The following is a 20576-nucleotide window of genomic DNA, read 5'->3' as shown; positions in this document are numbered from 1 at the left end:
TCCAGTAAAGTGAGCCAGTCACAGAAAGACAATTACTTTCCTGACTCCACTTATATGAGGCACCTACAATAGTCAAGTTTGTAGAATCAAAGAGTGGAGTGGTGGTTGCCAGGAGCTTGGGGGGCAGAGAAATGGGGAGCCACTAATCAAGTTTCAGTTAAGCAAGATGAATAAGCTCTAGAAATCTGCTTTACAACATTGTACCCATAGTCAACAATAATGTATTATGCACTTAATATGTGCTGAGGGTAGATCTCATGTTAAGTGTTTTTATCATAATAAAAATTCAAAAAAACTTGAGGGAAAAATATGTCACTTAGCCCAAGTAAAATATTTAGGATGGATCACACCTTAATTATGTAAATGATAGGTTGATGAAAAATCTATCTTGTTATTAAAAATTTCCAACTTACTTCTATAATTTGTTCCAACTGTCATCAATCAGGAAACTTCCTGTGTTCCTAACCCACATTCCTCACGCATAAGCCTAAATTATTTTACTCCAATTTTTTGCTCAATTGCAAGGGTAATCAACTGTCACCATTCTTGATGTAATTCATCATGATTTAAAAACTGTTATTGAAATAACCTTTTCTTCCTCATGCTTAAAAACACAGTTCCTTTGAAATACTTATTTAGAAGTAGTATACATTATTTCCCCATCTGTAGATGAGTTTTATCCTTTTTTTCTAATTATGTTCCCATTTTTCTTATAAAATACGGTATTTTAAGCTGGAACTAAGGAGCCTGAAATGTTAATGTATGTTACATGAATGGACCTTATTTGTGATAGCAATACAAGATCCAATATTCATAGTTTAAAAAAATGATTTCCTTCCCCTGCAACATTTTAAGGCTGATATTAACATTTCACTTCACAAATGAGAAAACTGAGACAGAGGAAAGGTAGAACTTGCCAAAGAGACAGGGCTACCGAGTAAGTACTAGCACTGGGAATTGACAGCAGGTCTCTTAGTAGAACTCTCTGGCTGCTTCCATCACACTGCAATTCTGTGTGAGTGAAGAGCTGAACAGATGTGTTTACCAGTCCCTCTTTAGGAAGATCCAGGAGTTTCCCTGATAGGACATATCATTTACAGACTCTCCACAGCTTCATAAGAAACACTAATAAGTAAGTGATCCCAAAACATTAGTGGTCGTGATGTTCCATAACCTTTAAAAATTCAACAAAAGGTACCACGTCATCAGAAACGAGATCATATGACTCAAAATAGTTAACAATAAACATACCACATATTTGTGACTAACTTAACCATCTAATCCAAACATCATATCCACAGCTCAAGACAGGACTAGTAATTTAAGACGATGGCACTTGAGAAGTTAATACGCAGAGAGGAAAAATGTCTTGATCAAAAGAAGCATGTGCCTCTCCTTGTACCTTCCCTGGCACGGTCTTTGATGCCTTGCTGAGTGACTGGCCAGCTGGCTGCTAGCTTGATAAGCAGAGAACCTTTGCCCATCTCACAGAACTTTGTGATTAGGGTCTGGCGTCTTTAAGAAGACATTCCACACAGAGACATGCCAGAAGGAGGGGGTAAGGAAGATGGGGGAAGCAAGATCTGTTAGCTAGTGAGGACTAGGGGTGAGGGGAGGGACTGACCAGGGATCCTGCTGCTCCCCCACAAGGCAAGGTTGAACAGAGCGTAGCAATGGGCTTTTCACTTAAGAGAGCTCAGCATGAATATACACCTTAAAGTCTAGTCTTAGAATCTTCCTACCTCATGTCAGACCAAATTAAATTTCCTTTGTTCCCTACAGTTCATTCATTCTTTAATTCCTCCTGGCATCACACTGCATCTGAGATCCTCTTTAACTAGCTTTGACCTAACTTGAATTCAATACACCTTGGCTACTACCTTCGACCGTCTTCAATAAACATACTTAGTGGAATGTTTTCCATTCAGGATTGGCCTTGGTTGACGCTAGACTGGATTTGCTGTTGCTTGTCAAAAATCGCTAAAATAGGTTTGCCGTTTGAAGAACTAAAATTATTGCTGAGAAGTGACTGAAAGAGATTGCTGTAAATTGCTTTGGTTAAGACAATTAAAGACAATATAGTGGTCCTACAAAGAGTCACATGATTATCAGAGTATCACAAATTACTGCTTTCTTTTAATATCTAATTTTGAGGGGTGGAGGAGAGAGCGCGAGCGCGTGAGAGCGAGCGCACAATCAGAGGAGGGGCAGAGACAGAGGGGGAGAGAGGATTTGAAGCTGGTTCTGTGCTGACAGCAGTGAGCCCAATGCAGGGCTTGAACTCACGAACCATGAGATCATGACCTGAGACAAAGTCTGACACTCAACCAGCTGAGCCACCCAGGTGTCCCACAAATTACTTGTTGATAGAACACTTTTATTCTTTTTCTTCCCCTATAGGTGAATAAATTGTTTGATGGGGAGAATGTTAGGACCACAACAGGGTGACTCAAAAAGATTGGAACATTTTAATAAATCTATTAGTAGTTAGATTACATATAAACATGTGGTCCAAACCAATTTTAATAGACTCCCTCAGTTATTTCCATAATTTTACAATTGGTCAGTCTGTGCTAACAACACACATTCTATACTTTAATTCATTTTATACCCTTCGTAGCACAGCACTATCAATAGTTGAAGGGGGTAGTTGTGATGCCATCTTTCATTTCCTCAAGGCTGCCAAGAAAGAGGTGATACAAACAGGGAGTTCATGTGGATTCTCACATGAAGAAACTGCAGAAAACTTGGTCTAGTAAGACATTTTTGAAAGTTTAATTTCCTTTTAAATCACCCTGTACACTTTGATTTTAGAAAGTTACTTGAGGGGCGCCTGGGTGGCTTAGTCGGTTAAGCGTCCGACTTTCGCTTAGGTCATGATCTCGCGGTTTGTGGGTTCGGGCCCCGCGTCGGGCTCTGTGCTGACTGCCAGCTCAGAGCCTGGAGCCTGTTTCAGTCTGTGACTCCCTCTCTCTCTGACCCTCCCCTGCTCACGCTGTCTCTCTCTCCTAGAAATAAATAAAACATTTAAAAAAAAAAAAAAGAAGGTTACTTGAAAAAGTCTTCCACGTTATCCTGATTAATAAGACACTGAATGAGGGAGGATGGATGAAAAGTATAGCTGGAGAGCCCTCACCTGTGAAAGAGGCGTCCATAAGACAGCCTGGTGAAGGGCTGGATGAACCTGGGCAAAGATGGCAAAGGCCTGCTCTTGGATCTGCTGATTACACAGGCTAGGAGGAGAAGCTAGAATGACAGATGAGGCCCTCAATGTTAAAATTTATCGTCACCAGCCCCGGACTGAACCCATAGGATTACATTTAAGCATAGTGAATACAAACTGTACAAGTTCAAGGAGAGACTGGACTTGACTGCAGTTCACATACTCTGGGGATTTTAACTGACCAAAGTTTTATACAGACCAACATTTTGATGTAAAACCAATACCCATTCCCTGTCCCTTCCACCCCAACAAATCTCTCAAGAATTCATCTCTGTACAACCTTTGGCTGCATTAAGATGTGATACACACACACACACACACACACACACACACACACACACACACAGGAATACTACTTGGTGATGGAAAAGAATGAAATATTGCCATTTGCAACAACGTGGATGGGACTAGAATGTATTATGCCAGGCGAAATAGTCAGAGAAAGACCACTTTCATATGATTTCACTCTTGATTTCACTCAAGAGAAACACAACAGATGAATATAGGGGAAGGGAAGGAAAAATAAGATAAAAAACAGAGAGGGAGGCAAACCATAAGAGACTCTTAAATACAGAGGACAAACTGAGGGTTGCTGGAGGGGCTAAAGGAGTGAGGGGCATTAAGGAGGGTACTTCTTGGGATGAGCACTGCGTGTCCTATGTAGGAGATGAATCCCTGGGTTCTATTCCTAAAACCAAGACTACACTGCATGTTAACTAGTTTGACTTTATTTTTTAAAAAATGTTTAATTTTGAGAGAGCGTGAGAGAGAGAAAGAAAGAGAGAGAGCGTGCAGGGGAATGACAACGAGAGAAAGGGAGACCCAGAGTCTGAAGCAGGCTCCAGTCTCTGAGCTGTCAACACAGAGTCCAACGTGGGGCTCAAACTCACAAACCCTAAGATCATGACCTGAGCTGAAGTCACACGCTTAACCACTGAGCCACTCAGGCACCCCTGACTAGCTTGAATTTAAATGAAAAAACAAAAGGCATGTGTCCAGATCCCAAGATGGGTTGAGACTACTGTACTCTGAACTGATCCTCTGACAACTGTAGTATTATGTTCAGTTTTGACACGGACATCGACAAATCTGATGCACCTGCAGTGGGGGACACAGGCCACAGAGAGGACCAAAACCCATGTCACTTAAAGATGAGTTGAAGAAATGCAGATATATCCTGAAGAAGAAAAGAAAAAAATCAAAGGCTCACCTATCCATACCTTTAAAGAAGTTTGGTATAACAATTACAAGTATGGACTCTGGTGTCAGATGGCCTGGGTTCAATCTTTGGCAGATCTAGTGGAGATGGGCACCAAACTCTGATGTTCTCTGAGAAGAGTCCTTCAAAACCTCTCAAGGGAAAGGAGTTTGCCAGGTCATATTCATTCTTTTATGTATACACAGGCCTGCCACGTCTTTGGTCTTCAATAAATGTTTTCTCTCTCCTCTATATGGACATCATACACAAAGAACCAAGGTCTCAGAAGCAAATTACAAAGGCAGTACATATATATCCACACTGGTTAAGCACCTGGTAGCAACTGCAAGGCAAATAACAGTGGCTCAGCGCCACCTACTCCACAGCTGGCAACGGCCATCATGAAAATGATGTGGGGAGTTGAAATCGTAGTTGCCCCCTGGTAACTGAACAAGGAGGCAGCTTGGGTGACAACAAACTGCCTTTTTTTTTTATGAAGAAATTTGCATTTTAGTTACTGTTAGTTTCAGTGGGTCCAAGTCAATTAGGAGTCGAGTCAGCTTGCAGTCTAGATCTTTCACCTTTTCTAATATTGGCTCTCTTCTGTGGTTTTGTTTATAAACTTTGACAAAAGCATTTTTTGCCCTGATGTCATGGTATCATGCTGTTTTGTCCTGCAATGAAAATACCTGCCATTAAAGCTTAATTAAAAAATACAGTTGTTTCCACTTCACAGCTATCAGAAGAATCTATTACAGTGTTTGTTTTCTCTTTATGTGAGATAATTTGGGGAAATGCTAGCTCCTCACTCCACAGAAGGTCACTAACTAAAATGAGATGGTTTAATTGATAAGCATTCTTTAAGGAATGTAGAGTATTCCCAAGATCCTATCCTTGCAGGGCTCTGGGCTTTGGAATGAAATCAAAGTCTTGTTAAAAGCTCAGCATCTAAATGTAGCCATTCAGAAAATAGCCATGAAAATTCCTTTCTTCCCCGAGCTAGCTGTTTCTTAAAGTGTTGTGAAATGTAAAATAATTTTAAACGTCTTACCCACTTAGTTCAAATTATAAAATATATAGAATGTCAAAATGGGTTAGGGTTTAAGCATAACAGTTATCACTTGATTATTTCATATGCATGTGTGTATATATATATATACACATATATGTATGTATATATACACACACACACACATATATACCTACACACACATACACACACCATCTCCTAAAATACCTTTCAATATGGATGGATAAAACCGTCTAAGAGTAAATTGTATCACTGAGCATTATCATATGAAATGCAGGAAAATATTAATATATTTCCTTGGGAACCCAGTAAGATTTTTTCCATTCTGGTGTGCTCTGTTTATTCCTTGCCTCAATAAAGGCACTGACCCCAAGGAAAACCAACAGACCAGGTTTCCAAAACAAAATTCTAAAAGGTGGAGAGGTCAGGGCAAGGACACACTGAGATGCTTTGACATGGAGGTAGGCATATGATCAAGAAGACGGCTTGGGACCAAGTTTATTTCATGAGATTCTACTTCTGGACTGCTTCTATAAATGACACTTTCCCATGCCCATTTAGTTCTACTTATGTAATGTGTTTGTTCGACATACCCCCTGAGTTAAATCATTTAAGAGGCATCAAGTGACTTCTACAGACCTAAATCATTGTGGACCAGATACCCTTTGTAGCCAGCATGGGCTCCATCCCCCTCGGGTTCACCATATACTAGCTTATCCTCAATTTTTTGTCTTCTCCCTGGTTCCCCAAACCTCTTTTGGCCTCAGGGCAGTAACATATCCTCTTCTGATTAAATACCTGGTCTCTGCTCATCCTCTTCATCTTGGCTAATCCTCACCCTTGAGCCTCAGCCTAAACATGGTTTTTGAAGGAAGGCCATTTCTATCATCTCTTTGCCTGGCCTGCCATCCGTCTAGGTTGGGATCCCGGTTTCTAAATTCCCACAGCTTGAGAGTTGTCCTCCATGGCACTCATCATGACTGTCACTATCTAGTTCCCCGTGTAATGACTTCTTTATTGTCTGTCCCCTCTCATAGACTGTGAACCCCATTAAGGCAGGGGCAGTGCTGACACTTAGCGAGATGGTGCCCGGGACATCGTAGGTGTGCCATGAATATTTTTGGAATGAATGAATAGAAGGAACCCACTGAGAATCTAAAGCTACTTATAGCACATTTCCATCCACTTGGGTGGTGCCTGCCTGGAAATTTTTGACTTAAAGTTTATTTAAGAAAGTGTCTGAATCCTTGCCCCCTTCTCTCTGGCCTCCCCTATGTCTTCCTTCTCCCCAGCACACGTACCCCAGGGAGTCTGTGAAAACTGCCAATGAAAGGTACTGCTTTTTACCACAGAATCTTTTCACATATCCTGGAATTTTATAGATAACATATACTTGTAGTTTTGCCCCAGTGGTTACCAGAAAGGAGAGCTGTTCTTAATGAAACTTTAATGCTCTCGCCCTTCCCATTACCGGATGATTGGTAAGACTAATGATCGAGTAAGAGAGAATCAGAAAAATAAATGGCCATAAATTAAATCCTACTATGATCTAATTCTACTGAGATTCTTCTTTCCAAAATACAAACAGCTCTGTCTAAGCTCTCCACTCGAACCCAGAGGCGCATTTTTCATTCAGCTTAGCGCACACCTCAGGGAAGGATATAGCTTTAAATCACGAAGCTAACACATTTCTACATTTCTTCTGATAAGTGGAGGTGCGTCAGGCACCACCCTCAGACTTTCTACAGAATTTACAAAACAAAGAAAACATTAAAAATCAAAAGAAAAAGAAAAACATTTGCATTTCCAAAGGAAATCTTTTATAAATATTACTTTAGGAGAAAATAAAATATGTTAGACTTTAATGCTGTCTGTAGTCAAATGACCACAGGGACAAGTCTAAATGGTTTATTAAGTAAGAAAAATTGAACATATGAAAAATTGTTCTCTCCCAGAATATTTCTAACCCACACATGTAATTTATATCATGGCAAAATTCAACACAAAAGCTCTATTGTTTTTGGCAAAATAACTTGCAAACATGCTTAATTAGGATGCAAACCGAAAGCACAGTTTAATACTGTTGACAGCTATGAGCTTTAGACAGTGATTTCTGCTGTTACTATTATTTTGCTCATGGAAACATTTGAAAAGCAGTAAATATGAAACTAGAGGACAGAGTTATTAAAGAGATAATATTTTAATCTTATGATTCTCATTTCTGTGTCAACATCACAAATAATAGGCTTCGAACATCCCCACCTTGCAATGGGAATGAAAGAAATTATTTTTGCAGTGAAAGCTTACTCCCATGGATATTTGAAAAACATGTCAGCATTTAAGTTAATCAATACCTGCTTCCAGGGGGCTTTACTTTGAGAAGTGATGCCTCTTTCTGGAGAGAAGGGATAATTCTTTATACTGACATTCCATTCCATTTACTGCAAGATGTAAATGAATGCCTCCATTAAATGAATTCCATGGTCAGTTAATATCCAAAGCAGTCTTTTCTCTATTGTACATACTTATCCACTATAGGAACAGTTAGATCCTAAAAATAAATCTGAAAGATCATAATCTAAGGCACATTTTCAGACTGCTAATGCCCAGTTCTTCCAGGGCTGTGACTTATATAATTCTTTGTTTCTATAGATTACAGACTAAGAATATAAGAAGAGAGAACCAAGTTACAGGACTGAATGAACAGAAGAGGAATTTGGTTATATTATTTGGATATTCTCACTCTTTCACATGTTTAAATTTCAGTAATCATTTGTAAGTGGTAATACAAGGTAAAAAGGTAGAGACAGGGAACCTGGGGGGCTCAGTCAGTTGAGTGTTCGACTTTGGCTCAGGTCAGGATCTCGTGGTTCCCGAGTTCCAACCCCACATCGGGCTCATGGCTATCACACTGTCAGTGTTGAACCCGCTTCAGATCCTGTCTCTGCCCCTCCCCTAGTTGTGCTCTCCCCAAAATAAATAAATATATTTTTTTAAAAGGTAGACTTAATGAATTGCATGGTATAGTGGAAAGAGGTCTGGCCTCTGGTTCTCTCCCTCCCCCTTGCTGTAGAACCTCAGATAAGTTACTATAGTAACTTTCAGCTCTTGAGTCAGAACTTCTCATTTGGTTTTCTTATCTGAAAAGGACAGTTATTGTGAGGAGATCAGGAAAAATTATGGAGTCTTCAGAAATGGTTTCCATAGTATGAAATGGCACAGAAGGTCAGGATATTTCTGTGATAATTTGAAAAATAAATCTAATAGAGATCACCAATCTGAAGGGTTAAAAACTTCAGTGGTGGATATCTGACCTGAGTTCTCTAGACTCGCTGTTTAAAGTTCTTTTTTTTACCTCTAGACACAGCCTCAGAGTGGAGTAAAATGTGAAAGGCTAAGTAGCTATCCTATTTTATAAGACTTTATCGAACTTTTCACTGATTTCTTATTATAAAATTAATACATGTGTATTGCAGAGGCTTCCAACAGCTCAGAATGGTATAAAGAAAAAGTACTTTTCCTTCACTGCTGCGCTCTCGCACTCGCTCACGCGCTCTCTCTCTCTCTCTCTCTCACACACACACACACACACACACACACACACACACACACACACGTGACTCATTTCCACTCCCCAGAGATAGCCATTATGAAGTTTCTTTTAAAATAAAATACTTTGAAAACAGAAAATGCTGCAAGACAATTTATGGATTTAAAAAATACATTAAAGAAAAACCTAAAATTACTTCACACCAGCCAGGATTGGGGATATCTCAAATTCACTCAGAACAACAGAATGACCGGTTGCTGCATGAGGGAACTGAAATAATAAACCTATACACAAATCGTCCGAAGTGTAGGGGTAGAGACAGCCGACAGCAAAAATGGAATAAAACCTTCAAGGAACACCACCTCCTCCTCATGGCTAACAACTTGATGACGTTCTTCAACATGTTTTAATGATTATCATACCTTCTCCTTCACAAAGGATTGATTTATGATGGTTTAAATTTAAAGAATACTGGTTTCCCAGTTTTGAATCAGGCTTAGATTACAGAACACATAAAATCAATGACTTTGTTCTAGGCAAAAAAACAAAAAACAAAAAACCCCAGTATTCATTTAAGTGCAAAAGGAACAGTCCTGGGGAAAAATTCTTCATGGGGTTCTACGTGGTCGCTGTTTCCACCACCTGCCTCACCACCTCTCTCCCCCGATTGCTGTCATCAGCACCACCACACCAAAGACCTCGTTGGCACCTTAAAATTCACAAACTTCACATATCACTTATCTTAATCCTCCAAATAATGTTGGGTAGAAAGAACCATCTTAGCTTTTCAATATGTAATTACTTACACCACACACACACACACACAACCTGAAGCTCAGAGCAGTGAAGTGATTGGCTCAAGATGATGACTTCAAAGTGTGTATCTCAGATCTCTCCTCTGAAGCTCCAGGACCCACATACAATCTCTAACTCAACGTCTGCAGTTTCGTTCCAAGTGTAGTTAAATTCAAGTTTCCAGATTGAGCCCATAATATTCTCCCATTAGCTTGCTTCTCTTTCAGTGGCACCATCATCCTTTTAGTTGCAGAAGCATCTTCACCCACCACCCCTTTTCTTAACATGCATACGTGGACTCCATTACCACATCCAATAGATCTTGCCTTCTGAAGATTTCTCCAAAATGTCCATTTTTCCTCATCTCCACCGTGAACAACACCAAGGCCCCAGCATCTCACTTTGAGATCATTTCCATGTTATACCCTGCACTTCCTTCACCACCTCCACTCCATGCATTCTCCACTTGGCAGCCAGAGTGATTAGGTAATTCCTCTGCTTAAAATCTTTTGTTAGCTTACCAATGCTCTCCAGATAAAGGGAAGAATCCCTAGTGTGGCCTATAAGAGCCAGTATGATCTGACCCCTGCAAACTGGCAAGGTAAAGAAGTGCTTTCTATAGTTTCAAGATGCCATGATGTATTTTTAAATAATGAGTATTTAAGCTCTGTGTTTATATAATGCAGACTATTTAATAACTTAAGTGCATTGATTAATCGTAGAGTGATGTTTACACTTGTGGATTTTTAAACAGCATTATTAACATATGACCACATATAAATCTTTGTGAATTCTTTCTTAAATATAGCCAAATGCATTTTATGATACTATATGAATTAAAAGACATGCCCAGAAGGGGCATGATGGTGGAGAAATAGGGAGTTCCGTACTTCCCACCTGCATCTCCCAAACAAAGAAGGGCTGAAGCCAAAGACTCTGAACCGCAAGAGTCTGGGAGGAAAAGAGAAGGAGTCCACTAAGGAGACAGCCTCATAGGTGCAGGACTGCAAACCGGGGAAGATAAAAATGGGCTGGAACATGGAGGTAATGAGGGGAGGGAGCCCCCTCTGCGGAGAGACCAAAGGAAGAGAAAGAGCAGCCGAGGAATCTTAGAACAGTCCCTGGAAAAGAGAGGAATCGTATCATCCCATCTCTAACCACAGGGCTTTCAGAGAGAGAGAGATCCTATCTCTAAATGTGGCTTTCTTTGGACTTGGTGCCCTAGTCCCAGAAATTCCCTTTGGGATAGACGGTACACTAGGGATCGCAGTCACACAGTCAGCATCAGGAGGAACCAGTTCCCTACTCGATCCCCTGCTAGGAAGTGCCCCGGTTTGTGGGATTACATTTCCGGCAGTATCATTAATTCACAGGGAGGAAGATCTGGAAAGGAGGCTGGGCACGGGACTTTGAACATAGCCCACCTTGGCTGCACCTGCGGCACAGTGAGATGGGACCCAAGAGTGATTTGCAAATGTCTGGTTTGAGAAGGGACTGGGGGGTTGCCATTTTTCTCCCTATAACCACCAAGGTGGGTGTGAGACCCATAGTGGAGGGGACACCTGCCTACACCAAACCCCGCCCCTCTGCACTGGGTAGCTGCTTTGTTTCCTGAGCCTGGATATGGAAACAACCCCTCTCCCAAGATCAGCACTGACGCATTGCCTTGATTAACTCTAGATCAATTCTTGCTCTTCAGATATATTCTCCCTTTTTCATTCTTACCTCTCCCCTCCTCTGGACCGGGTATTCTGGTTATAGGTTTGCTTAAACAGACATATAAAATCCATTCTCTTGATGCAAGTTCTGCCTCCATCATTTCCTTTCTCTCTCTCTCTCTCTCTCTCTCTCTCTCTCTGAGATAATCAGACTATATAGTTTCTCTGGGTAACATTATGTTTGTTGTTTTTTTGTTTGTTTTTTTCCTTGTGACCTCCTGCCATATTCTTTTTCTCTATCTGAATTAAACCTTTTAATCTCCCTGCCTGGTCAATGTTCAATTTCTCTTTCTCCCCACCCCTGTCATTTCTCTCTTTGTATATGTGCTTCCATCAGAATTGCCCCCATCCTGCTCTTTATTTGTAGCTGCGATTTCTGGTTTTATGCTTTTAGGCTGTCCTTTGTCTTTTGTTGTTTTTGTTTTGTTTTTTTCTTTCGGTTTGCTTCTTTCTTTGATTTGTTTGTGCCTTTGTGTGCTTTTGTTCCCTGTTTGGCTGTCTGTTTTCCTTTCCAGGGCTACCTCAAGAAACAAGCCAAAGTACACATGGTGGAGAGTCCCAAATGTCACTACGAACAGGGAAACAAAATAACCAAAGTCTCAACAAGAGAGACCAAGGGACACCATTAAAATAATACTTTCTGAATGGACAGGCCCCGGACAGTCTAGGAGCCTCCTTTAATACAGCAGGACTTGGAGGCACAGAGTGCAGAACAAGCTTTTAAAACTGACAAGAGACAGAAAACTAGCCAAAACGATGAAACAGAAGAACTCTCCTTTAAAGAAACTCCAGGAAGAAGTGACAGCTAAAGAATTGGTCAAACAGATATAAGCAACATAACTGAACAAGAATTTAGAATAGTCATAAAATTAATGGCTAGGCTTGAAAAAAAGCATAGAAGACAGAAGAGACTCCATTGCTGCAAAGATAAAGGATCTTAAAAATTGTCAGGATGAATTAAAAAAGGCTATAAATGAGGTGCAAATTAAAATGGAAGTGGCCACAGTGCAGATTGAAGGGGCAGAGGGGAGGATAGGCGAATTAGAAGAGAAAATTATGGAAAAAGAGGAAACAGAGAAGAAGAGAGATAAAATGTTCCAGGAACATGAAAGGAGAATTAGAGAACTAAGTGATGCAATCAAATGGAACAATATCTATGTCATAGGAATTCAATAAGAAGAAGAGAGAGAAAGGGGCTGAAGGGGTACTTGAACAAATCATAGTTCAGAACTTCCCCAACCCAGGGAAGGAAACACATTGAAATCCAAGAGGCACAGAGAACTCCCCTCAGATGTAACTTGATCTTCTGCACAACATATCATAGTGAAACTGGCAAAATATAAGGATAAAGAGAATTCTGAAAGCAGCTAGGGATAAAAAGGCCCTAACATACAAAGGGAGACCTATCAGAGTAGTTGCAGACCTATCTACTGAAACATGGCAGGCCAGAAAGGAATGGCAGGAAATCTTCAGTGTGATGAACAGAAAAAATATGCAGCCAAGAATCCTCTATCTAGCAAGCGTGTCATTCAGAAAAGAAGGAGAGATAAAGGTTTTCCCAAACAAACAAAAATTGAAGGAATTCATCACCACTAAAGCAGCCCTACAAGAGAGCCTAAGGGGCACTCTGTGAGGGAAATGTTGCAAGGAACACAAAGGACCAGAGACATCTCTATAAGCATGAAACCTACAGAGAACACAGTGACTCCTAACCCATATTTTTCAATAATAACACTGAATGTAAATGGACTAAATGCACCAATCAAAAGACATAGGGTAGCAGAATGGATAAACAAACAAGACCCATCTATTAGCTGTCTACAAGAGACTCATTTTAGACCTGAGGATACCTTCAGATTGCAAATGAGGGGATGGAGATCTATCTATCATGCTACTGGAAGTTAAAAGAAAGCTGGAGTAGCCATACTTATATCAGACAAACTAGCCTTTAAATTAAAGGCTGTAACAAGGGATGAAGAAGGGCATTATATAATAATTACAGGGTCTATCCATCAGGAAGAACTAACAATTATAAATTTCTATGCACCAAAATCAGAAGCAACCAAATACTTAAAACAATCAGAAACAAAGCAATCTTATTGATAAGAATGTGCTAATTGCATGGGGCTTTACTACTCCACTTACAGCAATGGATATGTCAACTAGACAGAAAATCAGTAAAACAATGGCCCTGAGTGACACTTGGACCAGATGGATCTGACAGATATACTTAGAACTCTACATCCTGAAGCTAAGGAACTCACTTTCTCGAGTGTGCATGGCACATTCTCCAAGACAGATCACATACTGAGACATAAAGCAGCCCTCAAATATAAAAGAATTGAGATCAAACCATGCACACTTTCAGATCACAATGCTATGAAACTTGGAATCAACCACAGGAAGAAGTCTGGAAAACCTCCAAAAAACATGGAGGTTAAAGAACACCCTACTAAAGAATAAATGGGCCAATCAGGGAATTAGAGAAGAAATTAAAAATATGTGGAAACAAGTGAAAATGAAAATACAACAATCCAAACTCTGGGATGCAGCAAAGGCAGTCCTAACAGGAAAGTACACTGCATTCCAAGCCTATTTCAAGAAACTAGAAAAAGTGCACATACAAAATCTAACAGTGCACCTAAAGGAACTAGAAGCAGAGCAGCAAGAACACCCCAAACCTAGCAGAAGAAGAGAAATAATAAGGATCAGGGCAGAAATAAACCATATAGAATAAAAAAAACCCAACAAACAGTAGAACAGATGAAACCAAGAGTTGATTTTTTGAAAAAATAAAAGTGATAAACCTCTAGCCAGGCTTCTCAAAAAGAAAAGAGAGAGCAGGGGCACCTGGGTGGCTTAGTCGATTAAGCGTCCGACTTTCGCTTAGGTCATGATCTCGCGGTTCGTGGGTTCGAGCCCCGCATCGGGCTCTGTGCTGACTGCCAGCTCAGAGCCTGGAGCCTGTTTCAGTCTGTGACTCCCTCTCTCTCTGACCCTCCCCTGCTCATGCTGTCTCTCTCTCTCTCTCTCTCCTAGAAATAAATAAAACATTAAAAAAAAAAAAAGAAAAAGAAAAGAGAGAGCACCCAAATAGACAAAATCTTGAATGAAAATGGATTTTTTACAACCAATCCCTCAGAAATACAAGCAATTATCAGGGAATACTATGAAAAATTATATGCCAACAAATTGGACAACTTAGAAGAAATGGACAAATTCCTAAACACATACTCACTACCAAAAATCACATGGGAAGAGATAGAATATCTGAACAGACCCATAAGTAGTGAAGAAATCGAATAAGTTATCAACAATCTTCCAACAAATAAGAGCCCTGGGCCAGATGGCTTCCCTGGAGAATTCTACTAGACATTTAATCAGAGTTAACACCCATTCTTCTCAAGCTACTCCAAAAAAATAGAAACGGAAGGAAAACGTCTGGCTCCTACAAAGCCAGCATCATTTTGATTCCCAAACCAGATAGAGACCCAGAAAAAAAATTAAAAAAAAATTAAAAAATGGAGAACTACAGGCCAATATCCTTGATGAATATGGATGCAAAAATCGTCAACAAGATACTAGCAAATCGAATTTAACAGCATATAAAAAGACTATCCACCATTATCAAGTGGGATTCATTCCTGGGTTACAGGGCTGGTTCAATACTCGCAAATCAATCACTGTGATACATCACATTAACAAAAGAGAAGAACCATATGATCCTGTTGATAGATGCAGAAAAAGCATTTGACGAAATACAGCATCCTTTCTTAATAAAGACCCTCGAGAAACTTGGGATGGAAGGAACTTACTTAAACATCATAAAATCCATTTATGAAAAGTCCACTGCTAATATCCTCCTCAATGGGGAAAAACTGAGAGCTTTCCCCCTGAGATCAGGAACACAACAGAGATGCCTACTCTCATCACTGTTGTTTAACATGGTGCTGGAAGTCCTAGCATCAGCAATCAGACAACAAAAGGAAATCAAAGGCATCGGAATTGGCAAAGAAGTAGTCAAATTTTCAATTTTCGCAGATAACATGATACTCTACATGGAAAACCCAACAGAATCCACCAGAAGCCTACTAGAACTGATCCATGAATTCAGCAAAGTTATAGGGTACAAAATCAACATACAGAAATCGGTTGCATTTTTATACACCACTAATGAAGCAACAGAAAGAGAAATCAAGAAACTGATACCATTCACAACTGCACAAAAAACCCCATAAAATACCTAGGAATAAACCTAATATACAAGGGATCTGTATGCTGAACACTATAGAAAACTTATGAAGGAAATTGAAGAAGACACAAAGAAATGATGGAAAAACATTCCCTGCTCATGGATTGGAAGAATATAGTTAAAATGTCATTACTACCCAAAGCAATCTACACATTCAATGCAATCCCAATCAAAATTGCACCAGCATTCTTCTCAAAGCTAGAACAAACAATCCTAAAATTTGTATGGAACCACAAAAGACCCCGAATAGCCAAAGTAATATTGAAGAAGAAAACCAAAACGGGAGGCATCATCATCCCAGACTTTAACCTCTACTACAAAGCTGTAGTCATCAAGACAGTATGATATTGGCACAAAAATAGACACATAGACCAATGGAACAGAATAGAGAACCCAGATATGGACCCACAAATGTATGTCCAACTAATCTTTGACAAAGCGGGAAAGAGTATCCAATGGGAAAAAGACTGTCTCTTTACCAAATGGTGCTGGGAGAATGGGACAGCCACATGCAGAAGAATGAAACTAGGCCACCTTCTACTACCACACACAAAAATAAACTCAAAATGGATGAAGGACCTGAATGTGAGACAGGAAACCATCAAAATCCTAGAGGAAAAAGCAGGAAACAACCTCCTTGACCTCGACCACAGCAATTTCTTACTTGACACATCTCCAAAGACAAGGAAATCTAGAGCAAAAATGAACTACTGGGGCCTCATCAAGATAAAAAGCTTTTGCATGGCAAAGAAACAATCAACAACACTAATAGGCAACTGACTGAATGGGAAAAGATAGTTGCAAATGATATATCAGATAAAGGGCTAGTATCCAAAATCTATAAGGAACTCACCAAACTCCACACCTGAAAAACAAATAATCCAGTGAATAAATGGTTAGAAGACATGAACAGACACTTCTCCAAAGAGGACTCCAAACATCCAGATGGCCAACAGACACATGTAATGATGCTCAGCATCCCTCATCGTCAGGGAAATACAAATCAAAACCACACTGAGATACCACCTCACACAGGTCAGAGTGGCTAAAATGAACAAACCAGGAGACTATAGATGCTGGCAAGGATGTGGAGAAACGGGCACCCTCCTACACTGTTGGTGGGAATGTAAACTGGTGCAGCCCCTCTGGAAAACAGTGTGGAAGTTCCTCAAAAAATTAACAATAGAACTCCCCTACGACCCAGTAATAGCACTGCTAGGAATTTATACAAGGGACACAGAAGTGCTGATGAATAGGGGCGCATATACCCCTATGTTCATAGCAGCACTCTCAACAATGGCCATATCATGGAAAGAGCCTAAATGACCATCAACTGACAAATGGATCCAGAAGATGTGGTTTATCTATACAATGGAATACTACATGGCAGTGAGAAAGAATGAAATCGCAATTCTTAGCAACATGGATGGAACTCGAGGGTGTTATGCTAAGTGAAATAAGTCAGGAAGAGAAGGACAGATACCATATGTTTTCACTCATACACGGAACAGGAGAAACTTAACAGAAGGCCATTGGGGAGGGGAAGGGGAATAAATAGTTAAGGAGATGGAGGGAGGCAAGCCATAAGAGACTCTTAAATACTGAGAACAAACTGAGGGTTGGTGGGGGGGAGGGGAAAAGGGGTTATGGGCATTGAGGAGGGCACTTGTTGGGACGAGCACTGGGTGTTATATGGAAACCAACTTGGCAATAAACTATAGAAGGAAAAATGCCAAAAAAAAATACATGCCCAAATATATGTAATAAATTATATGAATTATTATATATTTTATTTCACTGTGTGTGATTTGTTTTAAGCCTTTAGATAGCTGGAGAAATGGACACATCTCCCATGCTGTATGGATTACTTATCTCAAGAGTCTAAAAAACAGAGTCAAATTCATGTGTTTGTGACTTGTGCAATTACCCAGGGCCTACACACAGAAGAGCTTGGTTTTACCATGTTACTATTTGGTCTTGAAATTCTTAATAATTTTTGAACAAGGGTTCTACATTTTCATTTTATCCAGGGAACCACAAGTTGTTTAGTCCATTCCTGCTAAAAAGTATCCCAATGTATTAAGAGTTGAACTCCTATCATTTCGGACCAAAGTATTTATTTCATTCAATTTCTAGATTTCTTCACAGAAGGGGGTCTGAGGACCACTGGAGTCAGAATTGTCAATCAGTGGGGGAAGGGTGTCTATATACTGTGGCCAATCACAGATTCTAGTCCAAGAAAACAGAAGTTTCTATTCAATAAATGAGATTTCCAGGGGCACCTGGGTGACTCAGTTGGTTAAGCATCTGACTCCAGCTCAGGTCATGATCTCGTGGCGCGTGGATTCGAGCCCCATGTCAGGCTCTGTGTTGACAGCTCGGAGCCTGGAGTCTGTTTTGGATTCTGTCTCCCCCTCTCTTTGCCCTTCCCCTGCTCATCGTGTGTGTGTGTGTGCGGTGTGTGTGTGTGTGTGTGTGTGTGTGTGTGATGCGCACACATGTCACTCAAAAATAAACATTGAGGGGCGCCTGGGTGGCTTAGTCGGTTAAGCGTCGACTTTCGCTTAGGTCATGATCTCGCGGTTTGTGGGTTCGAGCCCCGCGTCGGGCTCTGTGCTGACTGCCAGCTCAGAGCCTGGAGCCTGTTTCAGTCTGTGACTCCCTCTCTCTCTGACCCTCCCCTGCTCACGCTGTCTCTCTCTCTCTCTCTCCTAGAAATAAAGCATTAAAAAAATTAAAAAAAAAAAAAATAAATAAACATTGAAAAAATTCGGAATAAATAAATAAATGGGATTTCCAAATACAGTAAAATGTGGTTAATAACTTTGGCTAGTGAACGAGGCAATACCAATAGATGGTTAATGTGGAACATCCCTTCGATTCAGCTGCTACTTAAGTCTTGGCCTAGAATATGGGTGATAGCTGGGCAAAGGTAAGTATAATCAACTTTGCTGAAGAGTCCAGTGGTAGCCATATTAGAAATAGTTATGATTTATAAAAGCCCACCTATACTCTTGTACTAAGCAAAACAAAAACCTGAACCCCTATGGGAAATTTTCTGCATGTGAAAATGTGTCCCCAGTGGCTGCTTCCAGGATTGCAATCTTGGATGCAAGCAAGCAAGCAATATAATGGTGGGAGGAAATTGTGCTGTAGTGGCCGAAAAGATGCTGGGTTTAAAGCATATCAGGTGCTACTTTTATCTTGTGGAAGTTAAAAGGCTGCTGCATCTGTAAATTACCATTAAACATATGTATAATTACTACTATTTTGCAGGACAGTTAATGGTCCTTAAAGACTTGATTTACTGCTTACCCTAATTAACTTATGTGAATTTAAAAATGGCTATCTGGGTAAAATTTAAAGCTGATAAAGTTCCCCTAGAGCTCAAAATTTATGTAGAATATGAAAATTTCAACTTTCTTGAGAAGGTTACAGTTCTTAGATAAAATTTACATGATAACACAGTTTCTAGAAGTTGCCATTACTGATAAATGGGAAGCATTCAGGTATAATGGTGTATACTTCAAGGATTTTGGTGTCCAAATTGGGTTCAAGTCTCTACTTTGCTATTAACTACCTAACAATTTACTTGATTTTTCTAAGCCTCAGTTTCCAATTCCTAAATAGGGATAACAATAGCCTAGGAATAAGGCTAATGTGAGGATCACATTAGATGTAAATGTTTAGCACAGTGACTAGAACATGATGAACACTCTACAAATGTAGCTATCATCACTAATGAGATTTTTCTCCAGGATTTTAATCTACTGAATAGTTACCTTATTGACAGGAACAATGTTTTTGACATTGTAGTAGAAGCCAAAGTAAACCATGTTGAAAACTCCATGACGTCCTAAAGTTGCTGTGAATCCTTTGTTGAGGCCCTGGAGTCCCAAGCCTTCCTTCTGAATGATGTGTCTTGCATAACTCATCGTGGATGGTTGCTGCAGGAGAGAGGAAGAAAGCCAGAGGGATCATCATTGAGACCGTGAAATAGAGTAAATTACCGTTTTAGCTTCCCTTCAAGCCAGAATTATTAGGGACATCTTTTTCCTCCAACATGCATAATCATGCCTAGATCCATGCTTTTAAAATTAGGAAGCCCAAAAAGTAAACAAAATTGCATGCATACAGGTCTGAAAGGGAAGACTGCTGGCAAAAACCCCCCACATCTTTGTTGGAGTTAGTGAAACTAATGTCATGTAATACCTATCATCACTACTGACATGTAAATAGCTGTATCCAATTCTGGATTATCCAAAGTAATGGAGGGGATTAACCATATACATAAACTGGTAATCCATAACTGCATAATCCAAAAGGAATTTCTATTTAGTTCTTGAATCCAGCATATTTACTTTTCTAATTATGTTTTTCTAAAGTGAATGTTACAATTAGTCTTGAGTCCATTGCCTCAACAGTTTAAAGTGGCACCAGGTTAGAAATTGGGCATGGATAAATTGTGCACCCTCTTGAGGAAGTCTACAAACAACTGCAATCAGTGTATATCACCCAGTGATAAATGATGAATCAGTGGTGCGGAGAGTAGTGGGTGACCTTTAATTTACTTCCTTCCAGCCTTCTGATTGATTACCCAACCCTAAAATACCCTGACTGCTTGACTACAGTCTATTGCTACTTTTGGAACATGCTACAAAGCTCACTATAGTCTGCCCTGAGGTTTGTAATTCTTTACAATACAATAACAGTTCACATGTTTTTTTTTTTTTTTTTTAAGTTGAATGATTGCATCCTTTTGGAGGTACAGTACAAAGGATATCTCTCCTTGTTACATTTTGACTGAATA

The 20576-nt window shown here is 39.9% G+C and overlaps 1 protein-coding gene across 1 annotated transcript in view; it reads right to left on the bottom strand.

The window, feature by feature from the left end:
* Positions 1–20576, bottom strand: part of SLC25A21 (solute carrier family 25 member 21) — a 487120-nt gene that overhangs the window by 14131 nt on the left and 452413 nt on the right. The window contains exon 7 of the mRNA XM_039255723.1: positions 19549–19713. Coding sequence (XP_039111654.1) covers positions 19549–19713 — 165 coding nt within the window. The remainder of the gene's footprint in view (positions 1–19548; positions 19714–20576) is intronic.

The sequence above is a fragment of the Hyaena hyaena genome, unplaced genomic scaffold (assembly GCF_003009895.1).
Source record: "Hyaena hyaena isolate Hyena2069 unplaced genomic scaffold, ASM300989v1 scaffold_542, whole genome shotgun sequence".
NCBI lineage: Eukaryota > Metazoa > Chordata > Mammalia > Carnivora > Hyaenidae > Hyaena > Hyaena hyaena.
Note: the sequence above shows the minus strand (reverse complement) of the source record. Positions and strands in the feature narration are given on the sequence as shown.